Here is a 20,076-nt window from a genome sequence, read left to right as displayed (position 1 = left end):
TTTTGTGCTCTCTCTCTCCCCCCTCTCTTTTGTGCTCTTTCTCTCCCCCTCTCTTTGTGCTCTCTCTCTCCCCATCTCTTTTGCGCTCTCTCCCCCCTCTCTTTTGCGCTCTCTCTCCCCCTTTCTCTTTTGCGCTCTCTTCCACTCTCTTTTGCGCTCTCTCTCCCCCCTTCTCTTTTGCGCTCTCTCCCCCTCTCTTTTGTGCTCTCTCTCCCCCCTCTCTTGCGCTCTCTCCCCCCCCTCTCTTTTGTGCTCTCTCTCCCCCCTCTCTTTTGCACTCTCTCTCTCCCCCCTCTTTTGTGCTCTCTCTCCCCCCTCTCTTTTGCACTCTCTCCCCCCTCTCTTTTGCGCTCTCTCTCTTCACCTCTCTTTTGCGCTCTCTCTCCCCCCTTCTCTTTTGCGCTCTCTCCCCCCTCTCTTTTGTGCTCTCTCTCTACCCCCTCTCTTTTGCACTCTCTCCCCCCTCTCTTTTGCGCTCTCTCTCTTCCCCTCTCTTTTGCGCTCTCTCTCCCTCCTTCTCTTTTGCGCTCTCTCCCCCCTCTCTTTTGTGCTGTCTCTCTCCCCCCTCTCTTTTGCACTCTGTCCTCCCTCTCTTTTGTGCTCTCTCTCTTCCCCTCTCTTTTGCGCTCTCTCTCCCCCCCTCTCTTTTACGCTCTCTGTCCCCCCTCTCTTTTGCACTCTCTCTCTCCCCCCCTCTTTTGTGCTCTCTCTCTCCCCCCTCTCTTTTGCACTCTCTCCCCCCTCTCTTTTGCGCTCTCTCTCTTCACCTCTCTTTTGCGCTCTCTCTCCCCCCTTCTCTTTTGCGCTCTCTCCCCCCTCTCTTTTGTGCTCTCTCTCTCCCCCCTCTCTTTTGCACTCTCTCCCCCCTCTCTTTTGCGCTCTCTCTCTTCCCCTCTCTTTTGCGCTCTCTCTCCCTCCTTCTCTTTTGCGCTCTCTCCCCCCTCTCTTTTGTGCTGTCTCTCTCCCCCCTCTCTTTTGCGCTCTCTCCCCCTCTCTTTTGTGCTCTCTCTAACCCCTCTCTTGCGCTCTCTCTCCCCCCCACTCTTTTGCGCTCTCTCTCCCCCCTCTCTTTTGCACTCTCTCCCCCCTCTTTTGTGCTCTCTCTCTCCCCCCTCTCTTTTGTGCTCTTTCTCTCCCCCTCTCTTTGTGCTCTCTCTCTCCCCATCTCTTTTGCGCTCTCTCCCCCCTCTCTTTTGCGCTCTCTCTCCCCCTCTCTTTTGCGCTCTCTCTCCCCCCTCTCTTTTGCGCTCTCTCTCCCCCTCTCTTTTGCGCTCTCTCTCTCCCCCCTCTCTTTTGCGCTCTCTCCCCCTCTCTTTTGTGCTCTCTCCCCCTCTCTTTTGCACTCTCTCCCCCCCTCTCTTTTGCGCTCTCTCTCTTACCCTCTCTTTTGCACTCTCTCTTTCCCCCCTCTCTTTTGCGCTCTCTCTCCCCCATCTCTTTTGCGCTCTCTCTCTCCCCCTCTCTTTTGCACTCTCTCCCCCTCTCTTTTGTGCACTCTCTCTCTCCCCTATCTATTTTGTGCTCTCTCTCTCCCCATCTCTTTTGCGCTCTCTCCCCCTCTCTCTCTCCCCTTCCTTTTGCGCTCTATCTCCCCCCTCTCTTTTGCACTCTCTCTCCCCCCTCTCTTTTGTGCTCTCTCTCCCCCCTCTCTTTTGCCCTCTCTCTCCCCCTCTCTTTTGCACTCTCTCTCTCCCCCCTCTCTTTTGCACTCTCTCTCCCCCTCTCTTTTGTGCTCTCTCTCTCCCCCTCTCTTTTGCACTCTCTCCCCCTCTCTTTTGTGTACTCTCTCTCTCCCCCATCTATTTTGTGCTCTCTCTCCCCCATCTCTTTTGCACTCTCTCCCCCTCTCTCTCTCCCCTTCCTTTTGCGCTCTATCTCCCCCCTCTCTTTTGCGCTCTCTCTCCCCCTCTATTTTGTGCTCTCTCTCCCCTCTCTTTTGCACTCTCTCTCCCCCCCTCTCTTTTGTGCTCTCTCTCTCCCCCCTCTCTTTTGCACTCTCTCCCCCCTCTCTTTTGCGCTCTCTCTCTTCCCCTCTCTTTTGTGCTCTCTCTCCCCCCTTCGCTTTTGCACTCTGTCCCCCCTCTCTTTTGCGCTCTCTCTCTTCCCCTCTCTTTTGCGCTCTCTCTCCCCCCTTCTCTTTTGCGCTCTCTCCCCCTCTCTTTTGTGCTCTCTCTCCCCCCTCTCTTGCGCTCTCTTTCCCCCCCTCTCTTTTGCGCTCTCTCTCCCCCCTCTCTTTTGCCCTCTCTCTCTCCCCCCTCTTTTGTGCTCTCTCTCTCCCCCCTCTCTTTTGTGCTCTTTCTCTCCCCCCTCTATTTGTGCTCTCTCTCTCCCCCATCTCTTTTGCGCTCTCTCCCCCCTCTCTTTTGCACTCTCCCCCCCCCTCTTTTGTGCTCTCTCTCCCCCCTCTCTTTTGCCCTCTCTCTCCCCCTCTCTTTTGCACTCTCTCTCTCCCCCCTCTCTTTTGCAGTCTCTCTCCCCCTCTCTTTTGTGCTCTCTCTCTCCCCCTCTCTTTTGCACTCTCTCCCCCCTCTCTTTTGTGTACTCTCTCTCTCCCCCATCTATTTTGTGCTCTCTCTCCCCCATCTCTTTTGCACTCTCTCCCCCTCTCTCTCTCCCCTTCCTTTTGCGCTCTATCTCCCCCCTCTCTTTTGCGCTCTCTCTCTCTCCCCCTCTATTTTGTGCTCTCTCTCCCCTCTCTTTTGCACTCTCTCCCCCCCCTCTCTTTTGTGCTCTCTCTCTCCCCCCTCTCTTTTGCACTCTCTCCCCCCTCTCTTTTGCGCTCTCTCTCTTCCCCTCTCTTTTGTGCTCTCTCTCCCCCTTCGCTTTTGCACTCTGTCCCCCCTCTCTTTTGCGCTCTCTCCCCCCTTCTCTTTTGCGCTCTCTTCCCCTCTCTTTTGTGCTCTCTCTCCCCCCCTCTCTTGCGCTCTCTCTCCCCCCCTCTCTTTTGCGCTCTCTCTCCCCCCTCTCTTTTGCCCTCTCTCTCCCCCCCTCTTTTGTGCTCTCTCTCTCCCCCCTCTCTTTTGTGCTCTTTCTCTCCCCCCTCTATTTGTGCTCTCTCTCTCCCCCATCTCTTTTGCGCTCTCCCCCCTCTCTTTTGCGCTCTCTCTCCCCCTCTCTTTTGCGCTCTCTCTCCCCCCCTCTCTTTTGCGCTCTCTCTCCCCCCATCTCTTTTGCGCTCTCTCCCCCTCTCTTTTGTGCTCTCTCTCTCCCCCCCTCTCTTTTGTGCTCTCTCCCCCCTCTCTTTTGCGCTCTCTCTCTTCCCCTCTCTTTTGCACTCTCTCTCTCCCCCCTTTCTTTTGCGCTCTCTCTTCCCCCTCTCTTTTGCACTCTCTCTCTCCTCCTCTCTTTTGCACTCTCTCCCCCTCTCTTTTGTGCACTCTCTCTCTCCCCCATCTATTTTGTGCTCTCTCTCTCCCCCATCTCTTTTGCGCTCTCTCCCCCTCTCTCTCTCCCCTTCCTTTTGCGCTCTATCTCCCCCCTCTCTTTTGCACTCTCTCTCTCCCCCCTCTATTTTGTGCTCTTTCTCCCCTCTCTTTTGCACTCTCTCTCCCCCCCTCTCTTTTGTGCTCTCTCTCTCCCCCCTCTCTTTTGCCCTCTCTCCTCCCTCTCTTTTGCGCTCTCTCTCTTCCCCTCTCTTTTGTGCTCTCTCTCCCCCTTCTCTTTTGCGCTCTCTCCCCCCTCTCTTTTGTGCTCTCTCTCTCCCCCCTCAGTTTTGCACTCTCTCCCCCCTCTCTTTTGCGCTCTCTCTCTTCCCCTCTCTTTTGCGCTCTCTCTCCCCCTTCTCTTTTGCGCTATATCCCCCTCTCTTTTGTGCTCTCTCTCCCCCCCTCTCTTTTGCGCTCTCCCCCCTCTCTTTTTCGCTCTCTCTCCCCCCTCTCTTTGCGCTCTCTCTCCACCCTCTCTTTTGCACTCTCTCTGTCCCCCCTCTTTTGTGCTCTTTCTCTCCCTACTCTCTTTTGTGCTCTCTCTCTCCCCCTCTCTTTTGTGCTCTCTCTCTCCCCCTCTGTTTTGTGCTCTCTCTCCCCCTCTCTTTTTGGGCTCTCTCTCTCCATCTCTTTATGCTCTCTCTCTCCCCCCTCTCTTTTGCGCTCTCTCTCCCCCTCTCTTTTGCGCTCTCTCTCTCCCCATCTCTTTTGCGTGCTCTCCCCCCTCTCTTTTGCGCTCTCTCTCCCCCCTCTCTTTTGCGCTCTCTCTCTCTCTTCCCCTCTCTTTTGTGCTCTCTCCCCTCTCTTTTGTGCTCTCTCTCTCCCCTCTCTTTTGCGCTCTCTCTCCCCACCTCTCTATTGCGCTCTCTCTCCCCCTCTCTTTTGCGCTCTCTCTTCCCCCCTATCTTTTGAGCTCTCTCTCCCCCCCTCTCTTTTGCACTCTCTCTCCCCCTCTCTTTTGCGCTCTCTCTCCCCCCTCTCTTTTGTGCTCTACCCCCTCTCTTTAGCGCTCTTCCCCCCCTTTCTTTTGCGCTCTTTCTCCCCCCTCTTTTGCGCTCTTTCTCCCCCCTCTTTAGTTCTCTCTACCCCCCTCTCTTTTGCACTCTCTCCCCCCTCTCTTTTGCGCTCTACCCCCTCTCTTTAGCGCTCTCTCTCCCCCTCTCTTTTGCGCTCTCTCTCCCGCCCTCTCTTTTGTGCTCTCTCCCCCTCTCTTTTGCGCTTTCTCCCCCTCTCTTTTGCACTCTCTCCCCCTCTCTTTTGTGCTCTCTCTCCCTCTCTTTTGCGCTTTCTCCCCCTCTCTTTTGCACTCTCTCCCCCTCTCTTTTGCGCTCTCTCCTCCCCTCTTTTTTGCGCTCTATCTTTTGCTCTCTCTCTCCCCCCTCTCTCTCTCTCCCCCTCTCTCTCTCTCTCTCCCCTCTCTCTCCCCCCTCCTCTCTCTCACCCCCTCTCTCTCTCTCTCTCTCTCCCCTCCTCTCTCTCCCCTCCTCTCTCTCTCCCCCTCCTCTCTCTCTCCCCCCTCCTCTCTCTCTCCCCTCCTCTCTCTCTCTCCCCTCCTCTCTCTCCCCCTCCTCTCTCTCTCCCCTCCTCTCTCTCTCTCCCCTCCTCTCTCTCTCCCCCTCCTCTCTCTCCCCTCCTCTCTCTCTCTCTCCCCTCCTCTCTCTCCCCTCCTCTCTCTCTCTCCCCTCCTCTCTCTCTCCCCCTCCTCTCTCTCTCCCCTCCTCTCTCTCTCCCCCTCCTCTCTCTCTCTCTCTCTCCCCTCCTCTCTCTCCCCTCCTCTCTCTCTCCCCCTCCTCTCTCCCTCCTCTCTCTCTCCCCTCCTCTCTCTCTCCCCCTCTCTATCTCTCTCCCCTCTATCGCGCGACCGTGCCGGGCCACACCCACTTCACACCCGGCCATGCCCCCTTCACGGCAAATTCATGTCAGGCCACGCCCCCTTCCCACAGATCAGACGACAGCTAAGGACTCAAAGGCCAGGTGTGTTTGTCCTCATGCTGTCTACTGCGCATGACAGCTTCGGAGAAACACACTTGGCCTTTTATAGGAGATATATATGTATGTGTGTGCATGTGCATAGATATCAGTGTGTATATATCCGTGTGTGTATATATCTGTTTGTGTGTGTATATATATATATTAAATAGCAAAAAAGAATAAAGTAAACCTTATCCAGAACATTCACATAAAGTCGTAATTTGATAATAATGTAGGAGCGGTGCGCACTTCAAAGCTAACACACATACACGGATGTCAAAGATAATGCAACAAAGTAATTTAATACTCAAGTGTTTGAAAATAATGCACAAAGAAAAAAATACAAATGATACAATTAATGATCAAGCATATGCAATTCATTCATCACCCCTAACACATACAGGAGAGCCTTGACATCCGTGTATGTGTGTTAGCTTTGAAGTGCTCACAGCTCCTAAATTATTATTAAATTACGACTTTATGTGAATGTGCTGAATATGGTTTACATTATTCTTTTTTGCTATTTAATTAATTGTTTAAACCTCCTTGCACCTGGGGTCTCATCTCAGTATTCAGGGTGGGTGGGCCCCAGATCATAGTCTATTTACAATCCTGAGCTAGCTGGTATTTATTTTTGATTTATATATATATATATATAAATAAAAACACATGGGTGTCGGGTAGGATGCTCCAGTCAGGCTCTCACCACGACATTCTTCTGCACTGCCACATGTCCAGCTTGGTAACCAATACGGGTTGACATAGAGAATACGTCCCTGTTCAGACATTCAGACGTTCCCCTCCTCTCTCTCTCCCCTCCTCTCTCTCCCTCCCCTCCTCTCTCTCTCCCCTCCTTTCTCTCCCCTCCTCTCTCTCTCCCCCCTCCTCTCAGTCTCTCTCCCCTCCTCTCTCTCTCCCCTTCTCTCTCTCTCTCTCCCCTCCTCTCTCTCTCCCTCCCCTCCTCTCTCTCTCCCCTCCTCTCTCTCTCCCCTCCTCTCTCTCCCCTCCTCTCTCTCCCCTCCTTTCTCTCTCCCCCCTCCTCTCAGTCTCTCCCCCTCCTCTCTCTCTCCTCCTCCTCTCTCTCCCCCCCCTCCTCTCTCTCTCCCCTCCTCTCTCTCTCCCCCTCTCTCTATCTCTCTCCCCTCTCTATCTCTCTCCCCTCTATCGCGCGACCGTGCCGGGCCAAGCCCACTTCACACCCGGCCATGCCCCCTTCACGGCAAATTCATGTCAGGTCACACCCCCTTCCCGCAGATCAGACGACAGCTAGGGACTCAAAGGCGAGGTGTGTTTGTCCTCATGCTGTCTACTGCGCATGACAGCTTCGGACAAACACATTTGACCTTTTATAGGAGATATATATATATGTATGTGTGTGCATGTGCATAGATATCAGTGTGTATATATCCGTGTGTGTATATATCTGTTTGTGCGTGTATATATATATTAAATAGCAAAAAAGAATAAAGTAAACCTTATCCAGAACATTCACATAAAGTCATAATTTGATAATAATGTAGGAACTGTGCGCACTTCAAAGCTAACACACATACACGGATGTCAAAGATAATGCAACAAAGTAATTTAATACTCAAGTGTTTTAAAATAATGCACAAAGAAAAAAATACAAATGATACAATTCATGATCAAGCATATGCGATTCATTCATTACCCCTAACACATACAGGAGAGCCTTGACATCCGTGTATGTGTGTTAGCTTTGAAGTGCTTACAGCTCCTAAATTATTATTAAATTACGACTTTATGTGAATGTGCTGAATAAGGTTTACGTTATTCTTTTTTGCTATTTAATTAATTGTTTAAACCTCCTTGCACCTGGGGTCTCATCTCAGTATTCAGGGTGGGTGGGCCCCAGATCATAGTCTATTTACAATCCTGAGCTAGCTGGTATTTATTTTATATATATATATATATATCTATATATATATATATATATATATATATATATATATAAACACATGGGTGTCGGGCAGGATGCTCCCGTCAGGCTCTCACCACGGAATTCTTCTGCGCTGCCACATGCCCAGCTTGGTAACCAATACGGGTTGACATAGAGAATACGTCCCTGTTCAGACGTCCACATACAGAAGAAAACAAAGAACTCCTCGGCACTCCAAAGGTCAGAATATGATAAACAGTTCCTTTATTAGTTAGCGCAGCTTAAAAACATAAATCCACATACAGCAGCCTAGTAAAATCATACATGGAAAAGGAAAACAGGGTGAACATCACCCTCCTGTGACATCATACGCGTTTCATGCCTCTGGGGCACTTGTTCACTAATGGAGAACAGGTGGTGAATAGGCTCTTTATAAGCAGTATCACATCCAATGAAAAAACATTAATTAACATGTCAAAGATTAACCCCTAAGTTACCCTTACTAAATATGACAAATCACAAGTCATGAACATAAATTAACTGGGTAATTTGTTAAATTTCCCATCTGAATGTAATCAACGAGCATACATATGAATTTAAATACAATTGTTACGGTTACCCTTAGTCTCGCTGAGAGATGGACCGCTTAGTAGCCTGGATCCCTATTGCTAAAGAGGGGAGAAGCTGCTTTCCATAGTATTCTATATGAGTCTCGCAAATATAGAATAATCTCCCTTAGCTGCAGTACAGCTAGGATACCCTTCTGCCCACAAAAACGAGTCAACGCTGCGATTGAGGGTCAAACAAGAACTCAGGACTGGGATGCCCAGCCTGCTTTTTATTAAGGTTACATGCACACAGGGCACTCCCAGGGGGAGAGGGGGGGAAGCACAAAATCCCCCATCACACATTTAGATAGAGAGCACTGTCCTTTGACAGGCCACAATAGGATTACAGTACTTAAGATAACAAGTTTACAAGTTCATCTTATCAATTAGCAGTCTGGCTCCAGAGGTGATTAGACAATGGGATTTGTTATCACTAAACTTAGAGCTGAGGCCAGCAAACGCAAACGTGTAATTAGACAATAGTTTCTAAAAGCTGAAAAAAAAGAGTTAACTCTTTATGAAATGATACTTGTTACGGTTTTCTTGGAGCCCTTCTTAGGCGCTGGCTTGCTGGTTCAGGCATTGCTGCTGGGAAATAAGCTCTTCACAACAAAATAACTAATGCTTCTGTAACAACAATCAATTTGAAGTAGGTGATATATAGAAATAAACACATTAAAATTATCATGATATAAACAAGTAAATACATGTATATATGTCTATCATTCTATGCACCATGTTATTATAAGTATTAATTTCTTGAAGTTATTTTGCTGATATGAACAAATTAAGATACTCCAATTAATTTTATAATTTTTAATGTTGGATAAACATATTGACATCCATTCTGGAATTTAAACCTGTGGGCACCCTGGTTTTAAGATGGAGAATCCAAAAAACCTCTCTTTCATCTAGGTTTTTTTTCTCTTTTTCCACCCCGGGGATGCCTAGGTATGAAATCTATATCTTGAACCTTGAGTAAGGCACTATCTGAGTTATGATTGTATCTGAAATGTTTAGCTATAGGAGTTTTGGACTCTGGATCCTCAATGGATCTGAGGTGCTCCATAACCCGGTCTTTTAAGGACCTCTTGGTACGTCCTATGTATTGTATATTACATCCTTGGCATGTTAAAAGATATACTACATGGGTACTGTTACAATTTATGAAATAGCGTATATCACATTCTTTGTCAAGTGCTTCAGATCTACAAGTACTGCCCTGAATAATATGTGAACACGTCTTACATCGAGATGCATTGCATCTAAAGCAGCCATTACGTTTTTGTAACCATGTGCCACTTGTTACTCTAGGCAACATGGAGGCAGACAATATATTTCTGAGTGTTTTCGCTTTACGCGACACAAACCTACAGCCCCCCTTCACAATCTTACTCAACCTTTTATCATTTTGGAATATAGGGAGACTTTGCTTGATTAGTTTACAGATTTTACCATTTTCGAGACTATATGGGGTAGTAAAGATAGGAGTAGAAGAATACTTCTTCTTCTTGATATCCTTTTTATATGTAAGCAGCTCTGTCCTGGGAATTTTATCTACGTCCAATTTAGCTTGTGCCAATACTGCTTTTGGATACCCACGTAATCTTAACCTCTCAATAGTGTCAGCTGCTTTCTGTTCATATATAATGGGTTCTGAGCAATTACGCTTCACCCTAATAAGATGACTCTTGGGAATAGATTTCAAAAGATGGGGAGGATGGCAAGAATCATATTTGAGGATGCTATTGCCTGAAGTAGGTTTACGGTATAGTTCTACCTGGATGTTTCCATCAATTGGTCTCATGGTCACATCTAACAAATGTAAAGATTCCGTACTGGATTTGATGGTAAAAGTAAGATTCAATTTATTGTGTGATACATAATAATGAAACTGATTGATAGAATCATATTCTCCATCCCAAACAAATACCAAATCCACGATGTAACGCCCGTAATAGGCGATATTTTTGTGAAAAGGGTTTCTATCTCCAAAGATGGGGAAGAGCTCCCACCAACCTAAGAAAAGGTTGGCATATGATGGCGCAAATTTAGCGTCCATCGCTGTTCCACATCTTTGGAGATAGAAACGACCCTCAAAAAGAAAAACATTATGTGTGAGTAAATATTCAATGGCCATAAGTAAAAAAATTATGGTAGCTTCATCATAGTTGGACCTGTTTCTCAAGAAAAACTTCTAAGCCCTTGTCATGAGGAATGGACTATATAAAGACTAAACATCCATCGAAATAAGAGTATAGTTGGGTTTCCACGGAATACCCTGTATTTGTTTGATAAAAGATGTGGTGTCCTGTGTGTAGCTGGGAAGTGCCAACACCAGAGGTTGCAAATACATGTCAACTAATTCTGATAAGGGTTCATTAAGAGACCCTATACCCGCCACAATTGGATGACCCGGGGGATTGAGAGGGTTCTTGTGTATCTTGGGGAAATAGTGAAACACGGCTGTGACAGGCCAATCAGGCACCAAATATTCAAACATATTGGCAGTAATAATTCCATTGTCCCTGCCGTATTTCACTATCCCCACAAGTAAATCTTTGTAGATACTGGTAGGATTGGTGGTGAGGATACAGTAAGTGTTTGTGTCTGCTCCATAACTACTCTTATATGTGTATCAGCAATAACAGCCTTGCGGCATGGATAACAAGTTTCTTTCCGTGAGCCAGTCTACTATGCTTCTGTTTGTGTGATAACAGTTACTAACATTCAGTATTGGGACTATCTTGCTTTTCGAGTTGCTTTGATTGCTACACTATACTAATATCTTGTGTTTTCACTTATAATACTAATTAATGCCTTTCCAGCAGTATAGCAGCGTATCAGAAATCTAATTAGCTATTAATCTGCTACATCTAGCTTTACTTACAAAATATACGGAGGCAAAGTAGTGAAGCTATGTACCTCATCAACAATATTTTTTCATATTACTAATTGAGGTTTAATTTATTTGCTCAGCTTTGTCACCAATTAAACTCCTCATACTACATATAGTATACATTGATAATATTATGATATGAACAGCAGCTTTTTGTCTGGGATTTAATTTGTGGAGTTTTTATTGAATGGTAATAGTGTCTCAGGAATGGATCTGAGAAGATTTCAATTAATAGTGGTTTTTGTAAGATAATGGTTTGGTTATATTATTGAATACAAGTGTTTTATATATATATGGGATTACAATTTTTGTAATTCATATTACCATCCATATGTTGGATCTTTTCTGGTTATATCCAATATTTTATAACATTTGTATTAATATATTTTGATTATTTGAATGAATGGTGACATTCAATTATTTAACCTATGTATTTATAGTGTCTATTTTTCAACATTGAGGATTTCTATACACTAATTTATTCTATTACTCACTTTATACATTATGGATCAACAGGAAATGGAGTGTTTTGTGTTTGAAGATCTCACAAAAATGCTAGATCCCTCTGCTGACACGTTACAATCTTGGTTAAATGATGCAGAACATGATTTAGAGAGTCTATTTGTACAAATGGATAGTCTAAGAAAAACAGACATTAGGTTAGAAATGGACATCAAGACCTTTCTCATTTATCAGCAAAGAGAACACATACCTAGGGGTCTTCTTAGGATCAAAAAGTTCCCATCATTTCATGTTACATGTCTCAAGTTTATTGAGGAGTGGAACACAGCACTTTCCACATGTTCACAAACACTAATGACCATACTAATTAATTATAAAAAAAACAACAGAGGTTGGCACTGATAAAACAAATGCAAGATTTACAAGTAGAATTAAAACAGGTACAGATGGACCCTGAATTTAGTTTTTATGATACCCAGTTCAAAGCAAATATGCATAAATTCCAAAAGGAACTTTGGGATTTTAAGTCACAAAAAAATAATAGGATTATGATTCAGACAACGTATATTCATGGTCTCATAGGGCTTTAACCTCTAACAACAATAAAAGCAAAAAATTTAGATATAAAAAATCCAAACAAGATAAAAAGGTATCTTTTAGCGATACCGAATATGATTATGACACCTCAGACAGTGATTCTATGGGGGAAATGCAGGACACATCAGGTCAGCAATCACTATTAAATACTCCAAGTATTTCACTACAAGGACAGTCAAAAAACGGATCAGGCCCACCTCACTCCATTTTAAAACCAACTACCAGAAAAGAACACTTAGAGGGGGCCAAAACAGATACCACTGTAGACATAGAAAAAACAAAGAGATACCCACAGAGGATAAGGACGAAACAAACACACAGATATCTACAAAAGATGTGATCAACTTGTCTGATTACACTCTTAATCAGGCTGAAAAGAGAGTATTGTCACGAGGACTTAGTTTTTCTCCATCTTGTCATTTTAATCTGTTTCAGACCATCTTAGATCTCAACAAATTTGTAAGATTACTTACTCTTAAAAAGCATTTTTTGACAGATGGTTCTGAATCAGGGTTTTTTCCAGATGAAGAAAACAATGTCTCCCCTATTGTACCGGGAGATAATCCTGAGTGCAGTCTGACTTTTGGGGATATTTGCTGTATCCAAGATATGGAGGATTTACAATTAGTGGATAGAGACAATATTAGGTATGGTCCATCTCCACAGGATATAGATGTGTCTAGTTTAAAAAATAGGAGTACTTTTTATCCAGTTCAGACCAGATGTAATTCTCTGGATATTTTCCAACAGACTATAGAAAACCAACTAATTAAACTAGATTCTGAGTTAAGGACCATACCCGTACCTTCTAAAACTGATAGTGATGATAGGACTAATAGGATTCATTACAACAAAAATAATTTTGCTGAGTCCGATAATAGGGCTCTTCAACAATTATCCTCCAACAAGAATCTTGTGTTTCGAGAATCCGATAAAGGAGGCAACCTAGTGATTCTAAATAGGCAAGACTATGTACGGGAGGCCTCCCATCAATTATCAGACACAAACACTTATGTATCCTCACCACCAATCCTACCAGTATCTACAAGGATTTACTTGTGGGGATAGTGAAATACGGCAGGGACAATGGAATTATTATTGCCAATATGTTTGAATATTTGGTGCCTGATTGGCCTGTCACAGCCGTGTTTCACTATTTCCCCAAGATACCCTCTCAATCCCCTGGGTCGTCCAATTGTGGCGGGTATAGGGTCTCTTAATGAACCCTTATCAGAATTGGTTGACATGCATTTGCAACCTCTGGTGTTGGCACTTCCCAGCTACATACAGGACACCACATCTTTTATCAAACAAATACAGGGTATTCTGTGGAAACCCAACTATACTCTTATTTCGATGGATGGCGTCTTTATATAGGTCCATTCCTCATGACAAGGGCTTAGAAGCGCTTGAGTTTTTCTTGAGACACAGGTCCAACTATGATGAAGCTACCATAATTTTTTTACTTATGGCCATTAAATATTTACTCACACATAATGTTTTTCTTTTTGAGGGTCGTTTCTATCTCCAAAGATGTGGAACAGCGATGGGCGCTAAATTTGCGCCATCATACGCCAACCTTTTCTTAGGTTGGTGGGAGCTCTTCCACATCTTTGGAGATAGAAACCCTTTTCGCAAAAATATTGCCTATTACGGGTGTTACATTGATGATTTGGTATTTGTTTGGGATGGAGAATATGATTCTATCAATCAGTTTCATTATTATGTATCACACAATAAATTGAATCTCACTTTTACCATCGAATCCAGTACGGAATCTTTAAATTTGTTAGATGTGACCATGAGACCAATTGATGGAAACATCCAGGTAGAACTATACCGTAAACCTACTTCAGGCAATAGCATCCTCAAATATGATTCTTGCCATCCTCCCCATCTTTTGAAATCTATTCCCAAGAGTCAACTTATTAGGGTGAAGCGTAATTGCTCAGATCCCATTATATATGAACAGAAAGCAGAGGACACTATTGAGAGGTTAAGATTACGTGGGTATCCAAAAGCAGTATTGGCACAAGCTAAATTGGACGTAGATAAAATTCCCAGGACAGAGCTGCTTACATATAAAAAGGATATCAAGAAGAAGAAGTATTCTTCTACTCCTATCTTTACTACCCCATATAGTCTCGAATATGGTAAAATCTGTAAACTAATCAAGCAAAGTCTCCCTATACTCCAAAATGATGAAAGGTTGAGTAAGATTGTGAAGGGGGGCTGTAGGTTTGTGTCGCGTAAAGCGAAAACACTCAGAAATATATTGTCTGCCTCCATGTTGCCTAGAGTAACAAGTGGCACATGGTTACAAAAACGTAATGGCTGCTTTAGATGCAATGCATCTCGATGTAAGACGTGTTCACATATTATTCAGGGCAGTACTTGTAGATCTGAAGCACTTGACAAAGAATGTGATATACGCTATTTCATAAATTGTAACAGTACCCATGTAGTATATCTTTTAACATGCCAAGGATGTAATATACAATACATAGGACATACCAAGAGGTCCTTAAAAGACCGGGTTATGGAGCACCTCAGATCCATTGAGGATCCATAGTCCAAAACTCCTATAGCTAAACATTTCAGATACAATCATAACTCAGATAGTGCATTACTCAAGGTTCAAGGTATAGATTTCATACCTAGGCATCCCCGGGGTGGAAACAGAGAAAACAAACTAGATGAAAGAGATTTTTTTGGGATTCTCCATCTTAAAACCAGGGTGCCCACAGGTTTAAATTCCAGAATAGATTATCCAACATTAAAAATGATAAAATTAATTGGAGTATCTAAGGCCTAGATTTAAAGTTTGGTGGTAGCCGTCAAAACCAGCGTTAGAGGCTCCTAACGCTGGTTTTTACCGCCCTCTGGTGTTTAGAGTCAGTCAGGAAAGGGTCTAACGCTCACTTTGCAGCCGTGACTTTTCCATACCGCAGATCCCCCTACGCCATTTGCGTATCCTATCTTTTCAATGGGATCTTTCTAACGCCGGTATTTAGAGTCGTGGCTGAAGTGAGCGTTAGAAATCTAACGACAAGCTGACAGGGAATTCCCGGTGCAGCTGGGAAGGTGCGCATGCGCCATGTTTCCAGTAGAGTTTTTGAGTTGTAAACTAAAGTTGTTTTAGCTCATTGATCTTGTCGGTACTCGGTAGTAAAGAGCTCGGACCGGTATTCCTCGATATGCGCCAGGAACCGTAAGACATCTACCCAACGAGTGTGGCAGTGCTGACGTATGGAATGGATCCTTCAACCAGCCACACAGCTGATGGAATTAGTCCCTTCAATGTAAAGGAAGAAACTAAACATGTCCTTGAAGCTTTTTTGAAAAGATCTTTAAGCAAAGAAGATGGGAAGTATGTTGGTCATGTGGGACGTTCTTATCATGACCCTAAAAAGTACCGTTATAGATCCATCCAAGAAGATAGTAATAAGTCACCTAAGAAAACAAGAAAACCGGATAAAAAAAAGTCTAGAGAGACTGGGAAAGAAAAAGAGGAGAGAAGTCAAAGCCCACCATTTGGAGAGTCAACTCGGGAAACAAATGGTAATTGGAATTCCATTCATGAGGAGATAAATCGAGTGGAAGAATCAAAACATGGCTTCAAAACGAACATTAAGAGACCTTTGAGAAAACACAGTCAGACAAAGGAGAAGGCAGCCCACCCAAAAGACTCTACTGGGAGCACTCATAGCAAATCCAGGGATTCCATTGAAAATGTACTTGAAGATCCTTACAAAGCTAGCAGTAAAGGGGATTCCATGAAACGCCCGAAACCAAACCTCCCTTTACTTGCCTGTACCACAGCCGGTTCTGTGGAATCTTTAGCCCACGATGAACAAAGTCGCAGGGACCTAGTTGACAAGCATTCTTCACAGGGAACACAAAAGAAAAGCAAAGGATTCTCACTTAAATCACTGTTAAGGAAGAAATCAATGAAGGCTCAAGGCCTCGAGCCTCCTTCACCAGAAAGACCAAAGTTTTTACCGTTGCAGAACAGTTTTGAGATGAAATCAGGTAAAGATGATGAGTCTGAGATTTATAACCTGGCAGCTAAGAAGCTAGAAAAATGGGTAAAACAGAAGAAGCTGAAGAGTCCTGTGGCTTCAGTCCAGCATCCTGCTTTTCCCAGCCCTGTTAATGTGAAACCTCATGTAATTGAAAACAATAATGTGGCAGCCAGTGAAAGTGCATCAGAAGACAAGGAGGAGGTTATTAAGAAACTGGTGGTACTGCTACAGGAGCAGGCAGTTGTTATCAATGAGAAGATCAGCAGAGATCCATTCTTACGAAATGCCCTTACCAGAATGTCCTATGGCAGCTTTTCTCGACTTGTGGAAGTTTTTACCAACCAGGCAGAGGTGTCGGCTGAAGAAGATGGAGCATCTGTGAGCTCTGAACTGACAAAGATAGCTCTGACCATGGAGTTAACCAGAAAAGTGGCTGGAATCAACACCTACCCTGTGCAAACACTTATGGGCTACAGCATGCAATACATGGACATGTTTGTACCGTGGCTACAGGAACAAGGCGGCTGGGAAAATATTGTTTCTCATACAGATATACCAGATCTCCAGATAGATTGAAGAGCCTCAAACTACAGTCTACCTCCAGGCTGCAAGAGACAGGAAGTTAAATAAGTGTTGTCTTCCCAATATCCAGCATACGCTATTTAATTTTTATATCTCACTACTGTTTTGATAACAAGAAGAAAAAAAAAACTCTTGTCTCTACCAGCCATGAAATTGTGACTATAAACTTGCCAGAAGTATTTGGCATAAGCAAAAGGTAGTGGACAAGTGAGCCCTCTGTGCTACTCAACTTCAGGAAAAAAGTATAAAAGAAGATTGCAATGATGTGAATTTTTAATACTGATTTTTGTTTTAAATATTTTTTTTAATTATGTAAATCAAAATTTGAATTGTGTCATTAATATAACCGTTACATTTTAAAGGAGTTATTTATAGTAATGGTTTAAAAAAACTAAAAAAAGTGTATTGTTGATGTCATTTGTTATTGGAGACCCTTGTGATACCTAATAGACCAGCGTATTCCACCAATGTGGATAGCATGCCTTTATTACAGTGTAGCCTATATTTATTAAATAAGAAATGAAGTGGCGTTTGGGGCAAAGAGAATCGGGGCTTTTTTGCAATAAGTATAAAAGTATATTTATAAAGTAGTTTTTAACCTATCAATGATGCTATTTTTAATTGATGTTGCAATGTAATGTTTTTAGCTTTCTGTATAGTACACTGTGATTTAGTACTTTTCATATTCCTCAAATATCAGAGACTTCCATACCAGACTGCTGTGATTAGTGATCCGTCAGGTGGTAAGAGAGCCACATTTTCCCAACTTACTGCCACTATTTGCCCAGATCTTTTCTCCTACAATTAGAGGGATATGTCAGTAGCCAGTATGCTGGAGCTGTGCAATGCCAGGTACATTTTAACATCAGATTGGTACAACGTGCACATACCCGGTGTGTGATCTCTGTATTAATAAGGGCACTAATTTGTAGGTACTCTATGTGCATGAAGAGTACCTACCAATTACCAGAGAGATTAGCCCCATGCATGTAGTGCTGATCCTGGCATAAGCTATACTGCTGCCATACACCTCCAGTCATGCCACTTTTTATTTTATTATGGAACCTTCCCAAATGCTCTTTCTTAAAAATCCAGAAATACTGATGGGTGCATACTCCTTGTTCAATGCAGTTGAGTGGCACATGCTCAAGATATATTAGAAAACAATGCATATAGTTATGCCAAGTAGCCCCAGTTGTTTTAATATGAATTATACTAATCATGTAAGGATTGTAAGTATTATTTGACATCCGTTAAGGATACCCATAGCAAAAAAGAGTAATTCTCTTTATCCTTCTATAGCTCTCCCTTTGAGAAAAAACATCTTTAAACTGATATAGCTACTCAAGATTGCCACATCATAGAGTATAAGTAGTATTTGCTACAGGGCAGTTATGTGATGATGCAAATGTATGCAATAAAGAGATCAAACACTGTAGTTGTTTGTGCATTACATTTCTGAATCCCATGTTCTGGATGACAATGTAGATTAATATACTAAAAGAGAGTACTTTCTGCACATATTTTATATTTTTATAGTACAAAAATATGTCACAGTGCTAGCCTAGTGTTTTTCTCTTATTAATTTGAATAGCATAGGTCACATCACATATATGCATAGATGTTCATAAGAAATACTATTAATGTAGCAGTCATCAGACATTACTTTTACTAATGGCAGTAACAGCAAAACACTACATAAACTGTAATAAAGAATTTTGCTGTTCTACAAGTGGAAAAGTTTACAGATAAAATAATATCTGCCCCTAACTATCTGTGACCCGAGTGTGCATTTTGGTTTAGAGCTTTGATTGTGCCATGTAGACAGATTCTCCCTGTTCTTATTGCACTGATATTCAGAAGACATAATTTAAGCACTGAATTGTATACTGTGTTTTATATAGCTATTGTGAAGTCTGTTGATTTTTTTTTTATTGTTTTCTATAACTGATTCCTGAACTATAAAGCTGGTCTTTATTAAATATACAGACTTGCACTAAACTGGTTAAGCTCTGGCAACAGGATTGTCAAATGTTCCTTAACTTGAATTCTGCATATGTGCAGTGTATTCAATAAGGCCTTAATATCATCTGTAAGAATATATGGCAATGATGGACTACAAAAATGTGTGATCGATGCCAAATAAAATCTTGTATATAAAAAAAAAAAAAAGAAATCTAACGACAAAACTCCAGCCGCAGAAAAAAGTCAGTAGTTAAGAGCTTTCTGGGCTAACGCCGGTTTATAAAGCGCTTAACTACTGTGCTCTAAAGTACACTAACACCCATAAACTACCTATGTACCCCTAAACTGAGGCCCCCCACACCGCCGCCACTCTAATAAAATTTTTTAACCCCTAATCTGCCGCTCCGTACACCGCCGCAACCTACATTATCCCTATGTACCCCTAATCTGCTGCCCCTAACATCGCCGACCCCTATATTATATTTATTAACCCCTAATCTGCCCCCCCCAACGTCGCCGCCACCTACCTACACTTATTAACCCCTAATCTGCCGACCGGACCACACCGCTACTATAATAAAGTTATTAACCCCTAATCCGCCTCACTCCCGCCTCAATAACCCTATAATAAATAGTATTAACCCCTAATCTGCCCTCCCTAACATCGCCGACACCTAACTTCAAGCATTAACCCCTAATCTGCCGACCGGAGCTCACCACTACTCTAATACATTTTTTAACCCCTAAAGCTAATTCTAACCCTAACCCTAACACCCCCCTAAGTTAAATATAATTTTTATCTAACGAAATAAATTAACTCTTATTAAATAAATTATTCCTATTTAAAGCTAAATACTTACCTGTAAAATAAACCCTAATATAGCTACAATATAAATTATAATTATATTGTAGCTATTTTAGGATTAATATTTATTTTACAGGCAACTTTTTAATTATTTTAACCAGGTACAATAGCTATTAAATAGTTAATAACTATTTAATAGTTACCTAGTTAAAATAATTACAAAATTACCTGTAAAATAAATCCTAACGTAAGTTACAATTAAACCTAACACTACACTATCAATAAATTAATTAAATAAACTACCTACAATTATCTACAATTAAACCTAACACTACACTATCAATAAATTAATTAAATACAATACCTACAAATAAATACAATGAAATAAACTAACTAAAGTACAAAAAATAAAAAAGAACTAAGTTACAAAAAATAAAAAAATATTACAACAATTTTAAACTAATTACACCTACTCTAAGCCCCCTAATAAAATAACAAAGACCCCCAAAATAAAAAAAATGCCCTACCCTATTCTAAAATTAAAATAGAAAAGCTCTTTTACCTTACCAGCCCTGAAAAGAGCCCTTTGCGGGGCATGCCCCAAAGAATTAATCTCTTTTGCCTGTAAAAAAAAACATACAATACCCCCCCCAACATTACAACCCACCACCCACATACCCCTAATCCGATCAGCCAATCAGATTGAGCTCGCATTCTATTGGCTGACCGGAACAGCCAATGGAATGCGAGCTCAATCTGATTGGCTGATCGGATCAGCCAATCGGATTGAACTTGATTCTGATTGGCTGATTCCATCAGCCAATCAGAATTTTCCTA

General features: G+C 42.9%; 1 protein-coding gene across 1 annotated transcript; it reads left to right on the top strand.

Moving 5' to 3' along the window:
* The first annotated feature begins 15,116 nt into the window (after window positions 1-15,116).
* Window positions 15,117-16,842, top strand: LOC128656795 (uncharacterized). The gene has a single exon (XM_053710948.1). The coding sequence runs from the start codon at window positions 15,117-15,119 to the stop codon at window positions 16,461-16,463; it is 1,347 nt and encodes a 448-aa protein (XP_053566923.1). The 3' UTR covers window positions 16,464-16,842.
* Window positions 16,843-20,076: the final 3,234 nt, after the last annotated feature.

The sequence above is a fragment of the Bombina bombina genome, chromosome 4 (assembly GCF_027579735.1).
Source record: "Bombina bombina isolate aBomBom1 chromosome 4, aBomBom1.pri, whole genome shotgun sequence".
In the NCBI taxonomy this organism is placed as follows: domain Eukaryota; kingdom Metazoa; phylum Chordata; class Amphibia; order Anura; family Bombinatoridae; genus Bombina; species Bombina bombina.
Note: the sequence above shows the minus strand (reverse complement) of the source record. Positions and strands in the feature narration are given on the sequence as shown.

What these genes read in the sequence shown, in the direction of transcription:
- LOC128656795 (XM_053710948.1), top strand. Translation starts at nt 15,117, where the DNA reads ATGGATCCTTCAACCAGCCACACAGCTGATGGAATTAGTCCCTTCAAT.